The sequence below is a fragment of the Nicotiana tabacum genome, chromosome 23 (assembly GCF_000715075.1).
Source record: "Nicotiana tabacum cultivar K326 chromosome 23, ASM71507v2, whole genome shotgun sequence".
Lineage (NCBI taxonomy): Eukaryota > Viridiplantae > Streptophyta > Magnoliopsida > Solanales > Solanaceae > Nicotiana > Nicotiana tabacum.
The window spans coordinates 70,957,185-70,976,585 of record NC_134102.1 but is presented as its reverse complement, the minus strand read 5'-3'; the positions used below and the strand labels follow the sequence as shown (position 1 = coordinate 70,976,585).

General features: G+C 40.7%; 2 protein-coding genes across 2 annotated transcripts; one reads left to right on the top strand and one right to left on the bottom strand.

Annotated features, from left to right (window-relative positions):
• Positions 1-676: 676 nt before the first annotated feature.
• Positions 677-3,652, top strand: LOC107792428 (ubiquitin-fold modifier 1). The gene is made up of 4 exons (XM_075246726.1): positions 677-867; positions 968-1,065; positions 2,391-2,423; positions 3,398-3,652. The coding sequence occupies exons 1-4, from the start codon at positions 785-787 to the stop codon at positions 3,475-3,477; spliced, it is 294 nt and encodes a 97-aa protein (XP_075102827.1). The 5' UTR covers positions 677-784; the 3' UTR covers positions 3,478-3,652.
• Positions 3,653-5,591: 1,939 nt separating this feature from the next.
• LOC107792427 (hypothetical protein At1g04090-like) lies at positions 5,592-7,636 on the bottom strand. The gene is made up of 2 exons (XM_016614640.2): positions 7,472-7,636; positions 5,592-7,294 (listed from the first exon to the last, which is right to left on the bottom strand). Exons 1-2 carry the CDS (start codon positions 7,617-7,619, stop codon positions 5,721-5,723), a joined length of 1,722 nt encoding a protein of 573 aa, XP_016470126.2. The 5' UTR covers positions 7,620-7,636; the 3' UTR covers positions 5,592-5,720.
• Positions 7,637-19,401: the final 11,765 nt, after the last annotated feature.

Genomic DNA, 19,401 nt, shown 5'->3' with positions numbered 1-19,401 from the left:
CAATTAATATTCTTTAATAATTGACCGCGTTCAGATATTAGTATATAATAGTAATTTATCGTAAAGCTACTTCATTTCCTTTATTCCTAAATGATATGATGACAAATTGGCCATTATGCTATACATTTCTCTTTTATAGAGCAGAACTACATTTTCACATTTTATTGCTTCATGAACTAATACTACCATCTTTTATTTAAATTTCTTAAAATAAAATTTTGCACATTTAAAAAGTTAAGTAAGATTGAATATACCACAAATAAAGTTAGAACAACAAAAATTTATCAAGACTAAAAGGAAAAAACAAAACCCTTTTCATATATTCATTATGTTTTACTTTTTTTTTTTCACAGTTTATTTAGAGATATAATGTAAAGCATAAACACCTCATAATAGGATTAAACTCATACTTCCTACTATTAAAAAAAAAGAAAGACAAAAACAATGTAGCATGTCACACAAGAAAATAATGATAATTTACACACAAGTAAATATTACAACATAGTGTTGTTTGATATTACAACATAGTTTTGTTTGTATAATAAATAAAGATAAAGAAAGAAATTTTACGTTTTGAAACCAAAAAAAAAAAAAAAAAAAATTTACAAGCTGAAAATTAGTATAGGTAGGTTTCAATTATACCTTTTAATGCTGTCATGGTCACTTCTGATTGGCTGCTACAACACATCTTGTAATTAGGTCCCAAATCTAAAAGAAAAATTAATATTAGGACAAAGCCAAAGTTGGATTCTTCAACCCCAGAAAAATTTCAATAGTGAGAAAGATGGCGAGTGGAGGTGCTGCTGGTGGAGGAAAAGTGTCGTTCAAAGTCACTCTTACTTCCGATCCCAAATTGCCATTCAAAGTGTATGTATTTTATTTATTTATTTATTTATTTATTTTTACTCATAATTTAATGTATCACTTGTGTTTTCATATGGATTTTCTCCTTTATTGTTGATATCAGTTTTAGCGTACCGGAGGCAGCCCCGTTCACGGCTGTTCTCAAATTTGCTGCCGAGGAATTCAAAGTCCCTCCCCAAACAAGCGCCATCATCACTAATGGTACAATTCTCCTCTCTCCTTTTGCCTTGTGTTATGGTTTTCTATTTTTTATTTTTGATTAGTCTAGTCAGTTTGGATACACTGGTCTTGTCCGATACACCCAGGTTTGGTTCCCGGAAATTCAAAGTAAATTGTTGACCCAAATTAGGATTGAGGCATATTTGATTGATCCATTGATTGATTAAATAAAATTGATTTTCTCTAGAACGAATCTTGTGCAACTTCAATAATAATATGCCAATGGAAAGAAATTAAAGTTTGTCGTAAGAATGAGACTAAAAGTCTAAAAAGTTGTATATGGGGCATGATTTTACCCAGGCCCAGGAGCTACCTGATGAGGAGACGATAGCCGTTCCCTCAACCAATGTTTGACATTCTAACACCTTTCCACACATCCATGGACAACATAATATGCGAGTCCAACATCAAGTACAACAAGATTAGGGATGGATCTGACTCTAATACCATCTAAATGAATCTTGGCCCTAACTCAACTCAATTAGCTGACAAGGTGAGGATTGGTTAAGACCATATAAGGAAACAACTTCCCATTCTCTCAAACAATTTGGGAAATTCTAACAAAATGCAAACTTCAACTTTGAACCCAATAGCATGCTTGTGAAGAAATGAGGGGATTAGATGATTGTTTATAGCATCGGGTTTAGTAGCCTTAACTTTCTCAATTTGGATTTGGGGTCTTGGGATTTTAGGTGGTCTTGGATGTGCTCTTTTATCTCATGAATGGTGTGTTTTGTCTTGTGGGCTGACCTTTATAGTAAATTTTGGGTTGCACTTTTTGGTGTTCTTTTAATTAAAGTTATTATCTACAAAAAGAAACTTCTCCTAAGAGTTATATAATTATAGACAAACAAATTAATTAAGGTAAGTGACACCAGAGTGAACTCTGTATTAAGTTGGTACGATGTAATCCTTATTGAGTTATTTTTCGTACTTATGAATAAAAATGATATGTAGTGCTCATCAGTTCCTCATAGGTTAAAGTTGAGTTTCAGTGAATCCTAAATTCTCGGGTGACATTTGGATTAAAATTCCGAAAGGGAAGTGATTGAAATATTTCCTGTTAAGAAAATTGATGTTTTATATTGCCAATGTAAATACGGGTTTCCTATTTGGTACCAAGAAAACAATGTCTTTGCTTCCTTCTTCCCAATGTTTTGCTATTCTTTGCTCTTCCCTTTCAATGTACAAAGGGAAGTAAAAGCAACATGCTTATTATTTATTGCATGTAATAATTAGAAAAGCTTGGGCTTTTACTATAAGGTTGTGTTACATTTCCTTTTTTTTTTTCTTTTGTCTTGTTGCAGATGGAGTGGGAATTAATCCTCAGCAAAGTGCAGGTAATGTCACACTTTACATGAATATTTTATAGTTACCTCATCTTTTTTTGTTGGTTGCTAATTGATGGTTTATTTGTTTTCTAGACGATAAGCAATTTTTGGGTATGGATGTTTTAAAATATATATTCCTCGTGTCTGATAAAAATTTAGTGCATTAGAATCCGAGGGATTTTCGAGGCTTAGTGGCTTGTTTACCACAAAACATGGTCTTCTTTGAGCTCCTTATGAGATGCAGAGATCTATAATCAGAATTTCATGGTTTGAACCTCCACTGGAAATTTTCTCAAGTGAGGAAAATCAAATTTAGGATACTCTATACAGCGGTTAAGGGCACTTTCAATAGAGTTATTTGGAAAAATCTAAGTGTACCAATGAAGACTAGAGATTGGATTATAATAACAAACCCAGTGGGATCCCACAAGCGGGGTCTGGGGTGGGTAATGTGCACGCATACCTTACCCCTACCTTGGGGAGGTAGAGAGACTGAATAGAAACAGAGATTGGATTAAGCTATCTTATAAGTTTATAGATGAAGTAAGAGAGCATGCAAATTTATAACACAAGCTTCTCCTTTTTGTTCTTTCTGCCTATAGACTAGAGTAGAAATGCAGAATTAAAAGCTGATAAGTGGAGAAAGAGTTGTTGCATGGAGCTCAAGGTACCAGTTTTTCATAGAAATATTGAGAAAAGGAAACTTGATTAGTTAGTGGAAGAATAAGATTGTTGGGAGTCTCTCTTCATCTTTTCTTTTGTTTAGAGCAATCTGAGACTGCTAAAGATAGTGTTTGAACTTTTTGGTGGAGAGTTGGTTCTTGTCTTTTCCTTGTGGATTGATCTGACTTTTTAGCAACAATTGGCGGCGATTGTTTATTCTTTTACCCTGACATGATTAAATATCTTATCCTTCAGTGCTGAACCTCTATTTTCCTAGATTATCTGGTTTTGGATTTATATGAACTCAAATGTTATTTCAGGTAACGTCTTTCTTAAACATGGATCTGAACTGCGCCTAATTCCTCGCGATAGGGTTGGTGCTTCGTGGATCTCATTCTGAATGTTTAGCTTGATATTTCATCTTACCTAGGAGGTGGGGATATTCTTTCTCAAATGACTAGCACATTATCTTTAGATGTCCTCATCTTTTGATGTTGTAATACTAAGTACAGTTGAGTATCAGATTGAAATGAAAAATATTTATAAAAAGAATGAATAATGGGTTTTGTTGAGAACTGATATCTAACTTGAGGATTCAATTTGCCATGTCCAAATTCTAATGGGAGTAATCAATAAAATGGTTACTCTGTTGCTTCTATTTCTAGCCCTTCCGTTGTGCAATCTTTTGGTTAAAAGAATTGGTCTAGTTTCTGAGATCTTGGCAGGTTTCTAAATGGACATTTTCAAACTTCTCTTCTGCTGCTGTTCGGTTTCTGAATGGTTGGTGAGAAATGATCCCTTGTTTGGGAAGTAGGGAAAGGGAAAATAGAGGAGATGATAAGTTTTCTAACTCGTATTTGCTTGTAGACTTTGTTTACGTTCTAACTGAGGGAAATCACTCCCTTTATTGTATTTACAACCTTTTTTTTCTCACAGATAAATCGATGGACTAGAAAATGTCACCAATTTCTTTCCTTCTCCTGCTTCCGTACGCAGGGTGCGGTAAGAAAGGTGTTTGCTTGTCTAACTACTTTTAATGTAGTTCTAAGTTGTTGCATAAGGGTAAGTATATGGTAAATGGAACAAGTTATACAAAATATTTGGTCTATAAATAAATTCCTAAACTACAGATGAAATTTTTATAAAACTAGTTTTGAAGCTAGTTACTAACATAACGTAGATTAAACAATGCCAAAGCATTAAAACAAATTATCCTAAAAATAGTCATTGCACGACTTAAAAATTATACATCATTCTTATCAAAAGAAAAAAAAAAGGCTCAAAGTTATGCATCATCGTTGAAGTGCTATTCTATATATAGCAACTATTACAAATTTATGCCTCCAATATACTGATTTCAATATTCTTTTGACTTCTTTACAATTTTTGGCAGTTCTAGACAAATAAACCTTTTTCAATTGGATAATAAGATAGTCCAAGAAACATAAACCATTTACTATATCTATCACAATAAGCCTAACGTCCTTTGATTTCCCTATTAAGAAAAAAGGGAAAAAAGAGGAAGTGTGCAGAGTATTAAATCGAAGTTAAAGTGTCCAAAATAATACTCCCTCGGTCCATATTAGTTGCTGTGGTTAGTAAATATATATGGTCCAAAATAGTTGTCATTTTAGAAAATCAAGGTATAATTTATCATTTTTTCCTATTTTGCCCTTAGTTTTAATTGGTCTTGAAAATGAAAAATATTGATTACATAGCATAGAAAATCTAAATTGGAAGAGTACAAACACGTAATGTTATGATTGTTCAGATTGGCTAAACCTTACTCTTTTAAGCATTTAGTCAAGTCCGTTACTGCTCCTGTGAATGCATTTAATTGCTTTGGATCTTTACTGTATTGTTCAATCTCTTATAAAACCTGATCTTAGAACAAATTCCATTATTATGAAATATATTTATAAAAAATATGGAGAGAGAACTAAAAACTCATTTGAAAGTTGAAGATTCAACAAACATTGAAGTTGAAGATGCAATAGAAATTCAATTTAGAAAAACGGTCAATTTCCATACTTAGGTGCAATGTAGACGAAATATTATTTATCCTATGTGTCTGTTTATCTACTCAATGCCAGTGAGTTCTTCATTTGCATCAGCCGACTTGTACATATCAAGTGAGTATCCCTATTGATGGATAAGGCACATAAATAAGGGGAACATTTACTGAGGAGAGATTAATATGTTGAATGATTAAAGATTTAATAAGAGTATACTAGTCAAAATCTCCTATTAATAGTTTAGTAAGGGCACGTAAAAAAGAAACATGACAACTAACATGGATCAGAGGAAGTAAGACTGAAATGTGAAAAGCATGATAGAAAGAAAAACATGTGTACACAATTGAAAGAAATTGATATTTCCCGAGTAGATTAATGTAGTACTATACTACTATCTATAAGAAGAATGGGGATCGAAAAGTTGTGGTTGCAATTTTTCTTCTTCTTCTTCTTTGTTGTTATTTATCAATAAATGTAGAAAAGAATCACTTCCAGTTCATTTTCAGAATGAATTGAATTAAAAAGAAAGAAAGAAAGGAGACATTGAATTACATGTGGAAATTAAATTACAAAACACTTTTGCATGAAGGCCTCAATTCTGTTTCTTATGAGAACTGACTTTCAAAGTTCACACTTCATCCCCATTCCAATTACCTTTCATCTTTGGACCAGTAGGCCCTTCTTCTCCATAAACTTCATTTGGCAATACTTTGACCAATTTTTCAAATGCAGTTTTCAAGTTCCCTTTCAGCAAGCTCTCAATTCTCTTGACTTCATCCCCAAGTGCATAACTTATTTTTGGTCCCCATTCTCTAGTATAATTTAGCCAGGGTGGCTCAAGTATTTCAAGATTTTCAGCTGCAACTACTGAATAATTCTCCCCACAGTCTAAAACCAAATTACTCTTAGCTGTATCATTCCTTATCCCAATATCTCCAGTCCCTTGTAAAACCAGCCCTGGTTTAGGATAAATGGCATGCCCATTTAGTGAAGAATAGGCCACAACTTTGTTACCATTTTGGAATTCCACTAGTGGTGCATTAAGCCATGTCCCTCCACTATGTTCTGACAAGTAAACTTTGTGCAAAACCCCATTGAAATTGCTAATTCTAAGTGTTACATGTTCCCAATCACCGATGTGTTCGCCTATTTTCCCTAATGGTACATCGATTAGGCCAAGTTTAGCTGTTCCAGGTCCATTGAATGGATGGAAGATCCACACAGCTATATCAGTGAAAGTTGCCCCTAGCATTGGTTTGATGTGGAGATACACCTCAGAGCTTAGTAAATCTCCTTTAATGGCTTTCTCTTTGTCCTTGGCGTCAATTGGCAAGTCTAGCCAATATGCACCATCATTGGGGCCACCTTGTGGAAGATTTGAGCCATTTGGTTCAATGGAACTAGGATTGGATTCTTGACCTTTTTGGTATAGCAAAGCACCATTAGCAAAATACCAATTGACAGAAGAAGGAAGATACTTTTCTTTGGGGTGAAAGTAAACAAGTGGAGAGTATTGTTCAAATAATGCTTGAATTTGGCCAAGGCTAGGCATAGAAGAAAAGGTACCAAACTTGTTATTCTTTAAACAAGCAAGGGATAATGTGTTGGAATCATCATTTTGATCACTTTTGATCCTAGCTAAGAATGTACCTACACTGACCCCTTGTGCTTTTATGCCCCTTTCTCGAGGTCTTGTGCTATGAACATTGATACCATTCGCATTGCTTGTTGTACCTTCACCCCAGATCCAACTCTCAACCTCTAATTTATCGGTAAGATTGGATTGAACACATTGGATTTTGTCCAAGGAAGGTTTTTCAGGTGAGGTTGTGATAACATGACCTAAAGCCTTGTAACCCTCAGGTGGGATTGGCAGCCAAATATAGCCATCATCAGTGCTCTTTTTGTTCTTGAGCTTTGAGGACTCACTACTCCAAACAAGTGTATAATCAATTGGATTCTTTAGAGTTTGACCATTATTCTTGTCTTTCCCTACAAGTACCCAGCCAAAATGGGGTTGATTGTTTGGTTGGCAATAGCATCCAAACATGGAAAATCCATCTGGAATTGGTGAAGGCTCATAAAATGTTGCTCCAAGATTATCTGGCCCTCCTTTATCAATAGCCCAAACTTTGTTAAATGTCACAATCTGGCAAACTTCTAGCCCTTCTAAATCAACATATCCACTTCCAAATTCCCCACCTGTCATTAGAGTTTCAAGTTCATTAAACTTATCAAACATAAAAGAAAAAACGAATGAAAGATATGTAAACCAATTAATTTACTGAATGGGAGTGTTCATGGTTCAGTTTTGAACTGATTTTAGCATACAACTTTCGACTCAATAACTACTAAGTTAAAAGATTGTGAAATTCAAACCTGGTGGCCAATTAGGCAATGGAGATGGAAGCTTGAAAACTGTATCAATAGGCAAAGTTTGCCTTTCTTTGTCTAAAGAAGGAATACAATTTCCCATGAGAGAAATGCTTGTGAATAGCAACCTGAGAATAGATTGGGAAAATACCATAACAAGTAAATAGATTGGAAAGAAGCATATTCCAAGTTTAAGGTGGTTGAGAATTGTAGGCCAAGGCAATCAATTTACTGGTCCCATCAAGATCTTGAGTACAACAAGTTTTGCTATAATTTCGTGCAAGCTAACATGCTAGATGCTTATCATTATACTATAGGGAATACTGTACGTATTATTCAAGCTTTTATTAATTTTACATCTTTGTTTACCGGAAAAATCGGATAACGTTAGATTTTGTGTATGGTTTTAAAGATATGCGATACAATTCGATATAAATCGTGTAGAGAAATAGAGATATGCGTATTCTTGACTATGAGAATACAAATAGTGGGCAACAAGAATGAATAAGATAAAGTAAAACAAGCACAAAGGGATATCTTTCAATATGAGAAGTGTTTTTTTTTGTTACAGTGTGTTTTTTTCTCTGCCTGCCATAGCTTACAAGGATTCCCCCTTTTATAGAAGAGGGTCATTACAAAATAATATTAAAATAAAGCATATAGTGGAAGGCCCATGATGACTTGTCTCTTCCTTGATTCCCGCCAAGATTCTCTCTCTTGGTGCGGTTGCAACGGCTCTAGTCTGTGAGCTCGATATTGGCTCGAACTCGTTACTTGGTCGGCCCTTTGGCTCGAGTTCGACCTTCGAGATGGGCGTCGCGCATTTCCGACCTCGAAGCAGTGCCTTGCGGATCAATTCGATCACAGGCTCGATAGGGTTATCGAGCCGACTCCTCGAGCGACCTTCGAGCTCGAGGCTCATTAGTACCGACTTCGGAGCTCACTCCCAAAATCTCATTTCGACTTTTTAACACTTGAACTCGATCGAACGTAGGAAGGCCGAAATCTATTTCGACTGTATACAGATAGTCCCCTCGTTTCTCACGAAGGATGCGGTGAGAATCGATGTGATTTTTGGTGATTCGATCGGGTCATAAGCCGACGTTTTCACAGGGATCGAATATGACGTATGTGATAGTTGTCCTATCGATTCAGCCTTTCAAGGTATTTAATGCTTGTCAGATGGCGGTCGGCCACCTGTGATATTGAATCGTCATGATGCGAGCCTATAAATAGCTCTTCCACCTATCATTTACTTCTTTCACGCATTCACTCCCCCAAATTTTCCCATCTTTTCTTCCTTTCTTGTTGCTACCAGAGCTTTGGTGTCGTCAATTTTTCACTTTCCTTTATCTTTCTTCCTCCCATATCAATGGCCAAGACTTCGAAAACTGTGCCTCAGAAGGAGAAAGCTTGTGCTTCACGGCCGTCCGACGACAAGGCGCCGGTGGAGCCGTCCACCTATGACTACATTCTCGGCCCGTGTACTCTAAAGATCGATTTTAAGATTGAGAATCCTTCATCTGTCCCGGGTCGATGCGAGCACGTTTCGATGTATATGTGCTCTATAACGGAGGGTCATCTCGAGGCCGTTAGAAAAGACTGCAACTGAGGTTCCGAGGTTGTGCTGCTTCCATCCCCCGAAGAGAGCGTCGTCACCCATGTGGAGGGGTTTTTAAGTGTTTACACTTATCCCTTCATATTGGGTCCAGTCGACCCGGTGATCATTGATTTTTGCAAGAGATATCAGGTCACCCTTGGTCAGATTCATCCCTCTCTATGGCGTATAGTAATCCTACTTCGTTTCTTCTCCACCAAAGCTCGGGGCTGGATTTTTCCCTAAATCACCTCATACGGTTGTATTGGCCTCAAATCTTTCGGGGATTAATCAGACTTCATCGTCGGGCATCGGAGGCTTTGATGTCGAGCATCGACGAAGACAAGGATCGGTGCAGGATGGGGCGTTACATTCGTGTGAGGACCCGTGACCTTATTCCAGGAGAGAAGATGTCGTTCCCCGATGAATGGAATTTCGACCGTAAGTTGTTCTCATAAGACGTTGCTTTTTGTATCCTTTCCCGATTTTTTCTGATGTCTCTTCCCGATATACAACTGCCCTTTGGATGCCACAAGTGGTGCCCGACCTCGAGGATTGGGTTCGGAAGTTAGCCTCGACTTCCTCTTATGCCGAACACGCTTGGCGTGATTTGGCTAAAGGCAGATGGGAAGCCAAGAACCATGGTAAGGTTTTACTTCTCGTTTCCTTCGAAGTGTTCTTTTTGCTCCATTATTTACCGATTTCCTTTCATGCAGGCGTAACCAAGGACGCCGCTTTGAGGCCTTCGAGCGGTGAAGAAGGAACCAAGTCCCCGGTCCCGAAACCGGGGAAAGACAAGAAGCGCAAAGCTGCCTCTCGGTCAGAGGGCCCCAAGCCCAAAACTCGAAGGGTGAGGAGGAAGGCAAGACCTTTCGATTGACTCGGTCCAAGGACTGAGAGAAGAAGAAGAAGAAGAAGAAGAAGAAGAAGAAGAAGAAGAAGAAGAAGAAGAAGAAGAAGAAGAAGAAGAAGAAGAAGAAGAAGAAGAAGAAGAAAAGGAGGAAGGAGGTGCCTCGACTTTCGTGACCCGATCTGCGAGAGCTATTGAGGTCACCAAAGATCCTGAACCGATGGCAGCTGTACCAGTCGGGGTTGACTCCGGGATCCCGAGTCTTGATCGGAACGCCCCGAGTGATTCACTTGGGACTATGACAGTAGGTTATTCGCCTTCTCTTCCCACTTTTTCTGAGGAGGCGTTAAAGGAAGCTCGAGAATTGAAGACCCCCGATATGGGCGGAGGCTCTAGTGCAGGAGATCCCTTTTGGGATTTCTTTACCGGAGTCGGTCATGCTTCCGACATTGGGGACGCTTCTCTTCTACTGGAAGAGGCCTAACATTTCATTACTCGAGTAATGATTTTACTATACTTGGTTTCTTTTTTCTTTTCCGAATTTGACTCGTGTTCTTTCCCTACTGTGCAGGACATTAGTAGATTTTGGGTCGACCTTAGCTAGTGTGAGGTCAAGCTTCACAAGGTCTCGAGGGAGAGAGATGCCTTGCGGCTTCTTTGCAGCCAAAAGGACGAGGCTATAAAGGACCTCCAAGCGGATTTGGCTAAAGCTCATGAAGAAGAGGCCGAACTTGACAAGCAGGTGAGCCTCTTTCTGTTAAAGTATGGGTTTGACTCGACTGTGGAAGTTAACCCTTCATTGTCTCAGCTGCAGCAAAAGGTTGAAAAGATCGGGTCACTTCGGGAAGAAGTCGATCAAATCAAAGCTAAATGTAATCGGTGGAAGGAGACTATCGATCGCCTGGCTGCGGAAAAAGAGACCATTTTGACCAACTTATTATCGGCCGATGTTCAGCTTCGAAATGTTATGCAAAAGGGTTCGGCTCAAGCAAAGAGGATCGAGGAGCTTGAAGCCCAGCTTGCTGAAGCCAAGGTTGAGGTTGAGTCGTCGAAAATCTTGGCGGATAAGTCCATTGCCGTGTATCGGGCTGATGCCGAGGCTGCTCAGATGGAGGCACGAGAGGCGGCGGACACTGCCGACACCCGAGCACATTGGATTGCCGAACTTGCTAAATGTAGGTCTCGGAGGGAGACCCTCGAGGAGATACATGCTCGGGGCTTCGACCTTACTGAAGAAATAAAAAAGGCTAAAGAGCTCGAAGTTGACGATGAAGCCTTGGTTTCTGATGGCGATGATGATGATGATGACTGAAGCAAGAGCGGATCCGAGGATGGGGGAGAGCCTGACAGAGAAGAAAGCGCCCCTGAGGATGATCATGAAGCTTAGTTCATAATTTTTTGTTTGTAATCAACCATGTAAACTTTTTTTGTATATAGACAACTTTGGCCGATTTGTGAAGACTTTATGCGTGCCTTACAAATGATTTTACAAGGATCGTGACAATTCAATCAAAGTTGAGTTAATGATTCGAACTTGAAGAAATATAATCCGTGGGCGTAATTGTCAAGTGAAATAATGTAGCCCGTGGGAGTGATAGTTGAGTGAGTGCTTGATCGAACTCGAAATAAAAGTAGCCCGTAGGCTTATCAATCGAGTGAATGATTCGAACTCGATGCAATGTAGCCCGTAGGCATAATGGTCGAAGTAGCACGTAGGCTTAGTAGTCGAGTGAGTGCTTGCTCGAACTTGAAAATAAAAGGTAGCCCGTAAGCTTATCAGTCGAGTGAATGATTCGAACTCCATGCAATGTAGCCCGTAGGCATAATGGTCGAAGTTGCCCTTAGGCTTAGTAGTCGAGTGAGTGCATGCTCGAACTCGAAAATAAAAGGTAGCCCGTAGGCTTAGTAGTCGAGTGAGTGCATGCTCGAACTCGAAAATAAAAGGTAGCCCGTAGGCTTATCAGTCGATTGAATGATTCGAACTCGATGCAATGTATCCCGTAGGCATAATGGTCGAAGTTGCCCGTAGACTTAGTGGTCAAGTGAGTGCATGCTTGAACTCAAAAATAAAAGGTAGCCCGTAGGCTTTATCAGTCGAGTGAATGATTCGAACTCGATGCAATATAGCCCGTAGGCATAATCATCGAAGTTGCCCGTAGGCTTAGTGATCGAGCGAGTGCATGTTCGAACTCGAAAATAAAAGGTAGCCCGTAGGCTTATCAGTCGAGTGAATGATTCGAACTCGATGCAATGTAGCCCGTAGGCATAATGGTCGAAGTTGCCCGTAGGCTTAGTGGTCGAGTGAGTGCATGCTCGAACTCGAAAATAAAAGGTAGCCCGTAGGCTTTATCAGTCGAGTGAATGATTCGAACTCGATGCAATATAGCCCATAGGCATAATCGTCGAAGTTGCCCATAGGCTTAGTGGTCGAGTGAGTGCATGTTCGAACTCGAAAATCAAAGGTAGCCCGTAGGCTTATCAATCGAGTGAATAATTCGAACTCGATGCAATGTAGCCCGTAGGCATAATGGTCAAAGTTGCCCGTAGGCTTAGTGGTCGAGTGAGTGCATGCTCGAACTCGAAAATAAAAGGTAGCCCGTAGGCATTATCAGTCGAGTGAATGATTCGAACTCGATGCAATGTAGCCCGTAGGCATAATGGTCGAAGTTAACTTGACTGTTTGCATAATAAATCTCCAAATAAAGGAATTTTCCTTGGATATAAGATGTCGATAAAGAAGAGAACTTTCTTCGCACGTCATTACACATGTGTTCATGTTTTGCGCCTGGGTTTGGGCCAATCTACATGAGCATGGTTCGTTTTGACCATTTGGCTCTTACAATTTTTCCTATTGGGACCCTATTGTTGTGAAATAACTCTCTTGCATTTGAACTCGATGTATTTGAGGGCCTAATGCCCCCTCAGTATTCGAGGTCGATTGTAAAAAGACTTCAGATATTGTTGAAAGTGCAGCACGATCAATGGTTGCCTCATTAAAAACCTTGCCGAAAAACCCATTTGGGATAAAACAGGTCTAAGGAAAAAAGAGTGCAACGCGTGCTTTCAATCGAAAGATCCATCTTATCCATGTTCGTACTTCTGCAGGGGTCAGTTTTGAAATGTAAACGAATATGGAAAGGTCGTACCTTAACAGTAGTACCATTTCAGATGTGATACATTCCAGTTGCTTGATAGCTGTTTCCATTTATAATGTCGAGCATGTACAATCCCTTTCTGATGTTCTCGAGCACCTGATATGGTCCTTCCCAATTCGATCCTAGTTTTCCTTCGTTCGGATTTCGGGTATTGATGGTAACTTTTCTTAACACTAAGTCCCCGGGCTTGAAATGGCGGAGCTTAGACCTTTGATTATAATATCTTTCGATTCGCTGCTTTTGGGCGGCCAATTGGACGAGAGCAACTTCTCGTCTTTCGTACGATAATTCGAGGTTGGTATTCATAGCCTCGTTATTTGACTCTTCCATCGCGAATCGAAATCTGGTACTAGGTTCACCAACTTCGACTGGTATTAATGCTTTGGACCCATATACTAAGGAGAATGGGGTCGCCCCCGTACTGAATTTTGATGTCGTCCCATATGCCCAAAGGACTTCGGGCAGGATTTCTCTCCATTTTCCTTTAGCGTCGTTCAACCTCTTCTTTAGGTTTTAAATGACAGTTTTATTCGTTGATTCAGCCTATCCATTCCCACTGGGGTAGTATGGCGTCGATAATATCCTTCTTATTTTGTGATCTTCGAGGAATCTTGTTACTTTGCTGCCAATGAATTATTTTCCATTGTCACATACTATTTCGGCGGGTATCCCGAATCGGCATATGATATGATCCCAAATAAAGTCTATAACTTCTTTCTCTCTTATTTTCTCGAACGCCTGCGCTTCAACCTATTTAGAAAAATAGTTAGTCATAAATAAAATGAATTTGGCTTTACCTGGGTCGATGGCAGAGGGCCGACGATATCCATTCCCCATTTCATGAACGGTCATGGGGATAGGACTGAGTGGAGTTGCTCTCCGGGTTGATGGATCATTGGTGCAAACCTTTGACATTTGTCACATGTACGAACAAATTCCTTCGCATCTTTGCCCATATCGATCCAATAATACCCTGCTCTGATTATTTTTCGAACTAATGTGTCGGCACCAGAGTGATTCCCGTAAGTGTCCTCGTGCACTTCTCGTAGGATGTAATCGGTATCTCCCGGACCCAAGCATACTACCAACGGTCCATCGAATGTCCTTCGGTACAACGTTTTGTCTGAAGCCAACGTGAATCGAGCAGCTTTAGTCCGTAGGGTCCTAGAATCTTTAGGATCCGATGGGAGCTTTCCGCTCTTTAAGTATTCAATATACTTATTTCTCCAATCCCAGGTTAAGCTTGTAAAATTTATCACGGCGTGACCTTTTTCGATTACCGATCTCGAAAGTTGAACAACATTGCCTGAGCCCAAGTTATCTACCTCGACCGACGATCCCAAATTTGCAAGCGCATCGGCCTCATTATTCTGTTCTCGTGGAATATGCCGTAAAGTCGATTGTTTGAAATGGTGCAAAGTGAAAAGCAGTTTGTCTAAATACTTTTGCATTCTACCTTCTCGAACTTCTAAGGTTTGGTTTACTTGACCCACCACCAGCAAAGAGTCACAGTTGGCTTCAATGACTTTTTCTCCCAAGTTTTTGGCTAGCTCGAGACCTGCAATCATGGCTTCATACTCGACCTCGTTGTTAGTCAACCTGATAGTTTTAATAGATTGCCTAATAGTGTTACCCGTGGGTGATTTCAAAACTATGCCTATCCCGGACCCTTTCACGTTCGAAGCCCCGTCCGTAAAAAGGATCCATACTCCCGATGATGTACCTGATTTCAACAGGAGTTCTTTTTCGACTTCTGGTACTAGGGTTGGCGTGAAATCGGCCACGAAGTCTGCTAAAATTTGAGACTTAATGGCCGTACTGGGTTGATATTCGATATTGTACCCACTGAGTTCGACGACCCATTTGACCAGTCGGCCTGATAGTTCGGGTTTGTGCAAAATATTACGAAGCGGGTAAGTGGTCAATACGCATATAGGATGACACTGAAAATACAACCTTAGCTTTCTAGAGGCGCTTATCAGTGGAAGCGCCAATTTTTCTAGGAGCAGATATCTAGTCTCTGCTTCTCCTAAGGTTCGACTTATATAATAAACGGGGAATTGCGTACCTTGCTCTTTTCGAACTAGGACACCGCTTACGGCAATTTCTAATACTGCCAAGTATAAGCAAAGTTTTTCGTCTGTTTTTGGAGTGTGAAGTAGTGATGGGCTTGACAGATATCATTTTAGTTCCTCTAATGCTTGTTGGCACTCCGGGGTCCAAGCAAAATTGTTCTTCTTTTTGAGTAGAGAGAAAAATTTGTGACTTCAATCAGATGATCTCGAAATGAACCGGCCTAAGGCTGCAATCTGACCCGTTAGCCTTTGTACGGCTTTCATGCTGTCCACAACGACGATGTCTTCGATGGCCTTGATTTTATCGGGTTTAATCTCGATTCCCTGATTTGACACCATGAAACCGAGGAAGTTGCCCGACCCGACCCCAAAAGCACATTTTTCGGGGTTGAGCTTCATGTTGTATTTCCTCAAAATTTCGAACGTTTCCTGCAAATGGGTCAAATGGTCCTCTGCGCGCAGGGATTTAACTAGCATGTCATCAATATAAACTTCCATTGATTTTCCTATTTGTTCTTCGAACATTTTATTTACTAGGCGTTGGTAAGTAGCCCCTGTATTTTTTAGCCCGAAGGGCATCACATTATAACAATACGTTCCATATCTGGTGACAAATGAAGTCTTTTCCTGGTCCTCCGGGTTCATCTGGATTTGATTATACCCGGAATAGGCATCGAGAAAAGTGAGGATCTCGTGGCCGGCCGTGGCATTGATCATGCGTTCGATGTTGGGCAGCGAAAAGGAATCTTTGGGGCATGCTTTGTTCAAATCCTTATAGTCCACACACATTCTAAGTTTGTTCCCTTTTTTAGGCACTACAACTACGTTGGCTAACCATTCGGGATATTTCACATCCCGAATGGACCCTACTTTGAAAAGCTTAGTTACCTCGTCCTTTATGAATATGTGCTTTCCCTCGGACTGGGGTCTTCTCTTTTGCTTCACCGGTCTGAACCTGAGGTCCAAACTTAGCCGATGCATCGTTATGTCTGGCAGGATCCCTGTTATATCTAAATGGGACCAGGCAAAACAATCGATGTTATCAATAAGAAATTGAACGAGTTGCTTCCTGAGTTCGGGGCTCAACCCTGTTCCCAAGTATACCTTTCGCTCGGGCCAGTGCTCGATTAATGTGACTTGCTCTAGTTCCTCGATTGTTGATTTGGTAGCGTCGGAGTCATCGGGAATCATGAAAGATCGAGGGACCCTTTGATCATCATACTCTTCGATCTTCTGGTTATCTGGCTGGGTCGAAGCCGATGTTTGTGATTGCTATTTGGTGTCCCGTTCTCCTTCTGATCCCGATCCTTCTATCGGCGAAGGTGAGGACATTGGTTTAGCTTCCTCGACGGCGAATATTTCTTTTGCGGCTGGTTGTTCTCCGTACACCGTTTTGACACCTCTCGATGTCGGGAATTTGAGGTGTAGGGTCGAAGGTACAGCTCTCATGTTGTGAATCCATGGCCTTCTAAAAAGGGCGTTGTATCTCATATCGCCTTCGATCACGTGAAACTTTGTTTTCTGGATGGTTCCGGCCACGTTTATTGGTAGGATTATCTCGCCTTTAGTGGTTTCACATGCCATATTGAACCCGTTTAGAACTAGAGTTGCGAGTACGATCTGATCTTGTAGGCCAAGCTGTTCTACAACCTTTAATCGGATGATGTTGGCCGAGCTACCTGGATCGATTAACACACGCTTAAATTTAGTTTTATTCATGAGTACGGATATTACCAGTGCATCGTTATGAGGTTGGATGACCCCTTCTGCATCTTCATCATCGAAGGACAAAGTCCCCATGGGTGCGTAATCTTGAGTCCGAGATCGCTTTTCCCTTAGAATCGATGTTTTAGTGCGTTTAAGCACTGGTCCCTGAGGGGTATCGATGCCGCCGATGATCATGTGAATGACGTGCTGTGGTTCTTCTTGCTCGTTTTGTTTGCTGAAATCCTTGTTTTTAAAATGGTTCTTCGCCCTATCACTCAAAAATTCCCGAAGGTTCCCTTTGTTAAATAAGCGGTCTATTTCCTCTCTTAGTTGCCTGCAATCTTCCGTTATGTGGCCATGGGTACCATGATATTCGCACGCTTGATTGGGATTTCTTTGGGCAGGATCGGTCTGCATGGGTCGAGGCCATTTAGTGGCTTTGATGCGTCCGATGGCCGACACGATAGCAGATGCACCAACGCTGAAGTTATATTCTGATAATCGAGGTGCTTCTATAGGATTGGCATATTTATCGAAGCCGCTCTTACTCATAAGTCCCCGAGAATTTTCCCTCGGTCAATCCTTTGATTGTTACGAACTGTATTGCGTGTTGAACCGTTGTTCGCCCGATCTGCGACGTACGGTCGATATCGGTCTCTGTTCGACCTTTGTTCTCTGTCGATCTCCTTTTCGTTTTTAGTAGTTGTCCTATTCTGATGCACGGGTCCATACGGAGCTCCCAACTGATCATCCTTGAGCCTAATTTTCGATTAGTATCAGTTGTGTACATCAGCCCAAGTTATCGCTGGATACTCGATCAAATTTTGTTTCAGCCGATGTGATGTTGTCGAACTTAGCTCGTTCAACCCTTGGGTGAAAGCTTGTACGGCCCAATCGTCTGTGACCGGTGGTAATTCCATGCGTTCCATTTGAAATCGGGATACGAATTCCCTCAGCATTTCGTTCCCCCTTTGCTTTACTTTAAAGAGGTCTGATTTCCTTGTTGCAACCTTTATGGCACCAGCATGTGCCTTTACGAACGAATCTGCTAACATGGCAAAAGAATCGATGGAATTTGGTGGTAAATTGTGATACCAGATCATCGCTCCTTTCGAGAGGGTCTCCCTGAACTTTTTCAACAATACGGATTCGATCTCATCGTCCTCCAAATTGTTACCTTTGATGGCACATGTGTAAGAGGTGACATGTTCGTTAGGATCGGTCGTACCGTTATATTTGGGAATTTCGGGCATATAGAATATTTTGGGGATTGGTTTCGGTGCCGCACTCGAAGGAAAAGGCTTTTGTATAAATATTTTCGAATCAAGCCCTTTTATTATTGGTGGAGCCCCCGGGATTTGATCGACCCTGGCATTGTATGTTTCCACTATCTTGTCGTTGGCTTCGATTCGTTTTGTGAGTTCCTCGAGCAATTTATTAATTCCGGGAGTAGTTCCTGATTCTTGCTCGTTTGATTTCACTATGGAGGGCTCCGTTCTGGGGATGATTTCTCGAAGTGGATTGGAATCAAGCCTGCTTTGTGCGCAAGTTTGGCTCTGTAACTGAGCTATCGCTACGTGTTGGGCTTGTAGCATCTCAAAGATCATACGTAAGCTGGCCCCGATGTTCCCCGCGTTTTGGGTGTCTCAGGCTACGGATCGAGTACCGCCCTGAATGCTTCTTTTCGGTTCGTAGTGCTGATTCGCCTCCAAAGCTATTTGTGAATTGACATCCAATGTTACTTCGGCTCGAATTTCGGGTACTTCGATTCGAGCCTCGGTGCCATCGTTAAGTGGCCTTCCGGTCCAGGGTGCCAAGTTGTTGGTTTCATCTTAAAAGTCGGCTTCGTGGTCGATAGGTAAAGCCATTGCTGAATTGAAGTTGCAAGCTGGCGTGTACTTTAGATTTATATCAAACAATCATTGTTACCCTTAGCCCCACGGTGGGTGCCAAACTGTTTACCGAAAAAATCGGATAACGTTAGATTTTGTGTATGGTTCTAAGGATATGCGATACAATTCGATATAAATCGTGTAGAGAAATAGAGATATGTGTATTCTTGACTATGAGAATACAAATAGTGGCCAACAAGAATGAATAAGATAAAGTAAAACAAGCACAAATGGATATCTTTCAATATGAGAAGTGGTTTTTTTTTGTTACAGTGTGTTTTTTTCTCTGCCTGTCATAGCTTACAAGGATCCCCCCTTTTATAGAAGAGGGTCATTATAAAAAATAGTAAAATAAAGCATATACTAGAAGGCTTATGATGACTTGTCTCTTCCTTGATTCCCGCCAAGATTCTCTCTCTTGGTGCGGTTGCAACGACTCTTGTCTGTGAGCTCGATACTGGCTCGAACTCGTTACTAGGTCGGGCCTTTTGGCTCGAGTTCGACCTTCGAGATGGGCGTCGCGCATTTCCGACCTCGAAGCAGTACCTTGCGGATCGATTCGGTCACGGGCTCGATAGGGTTATCGAGCCGACTCCTCGAGCGACCTTCGGGCTCGAGGCTCGTTAGTACCGACTTCGGAGCTCACTCCCAAAATCTCAT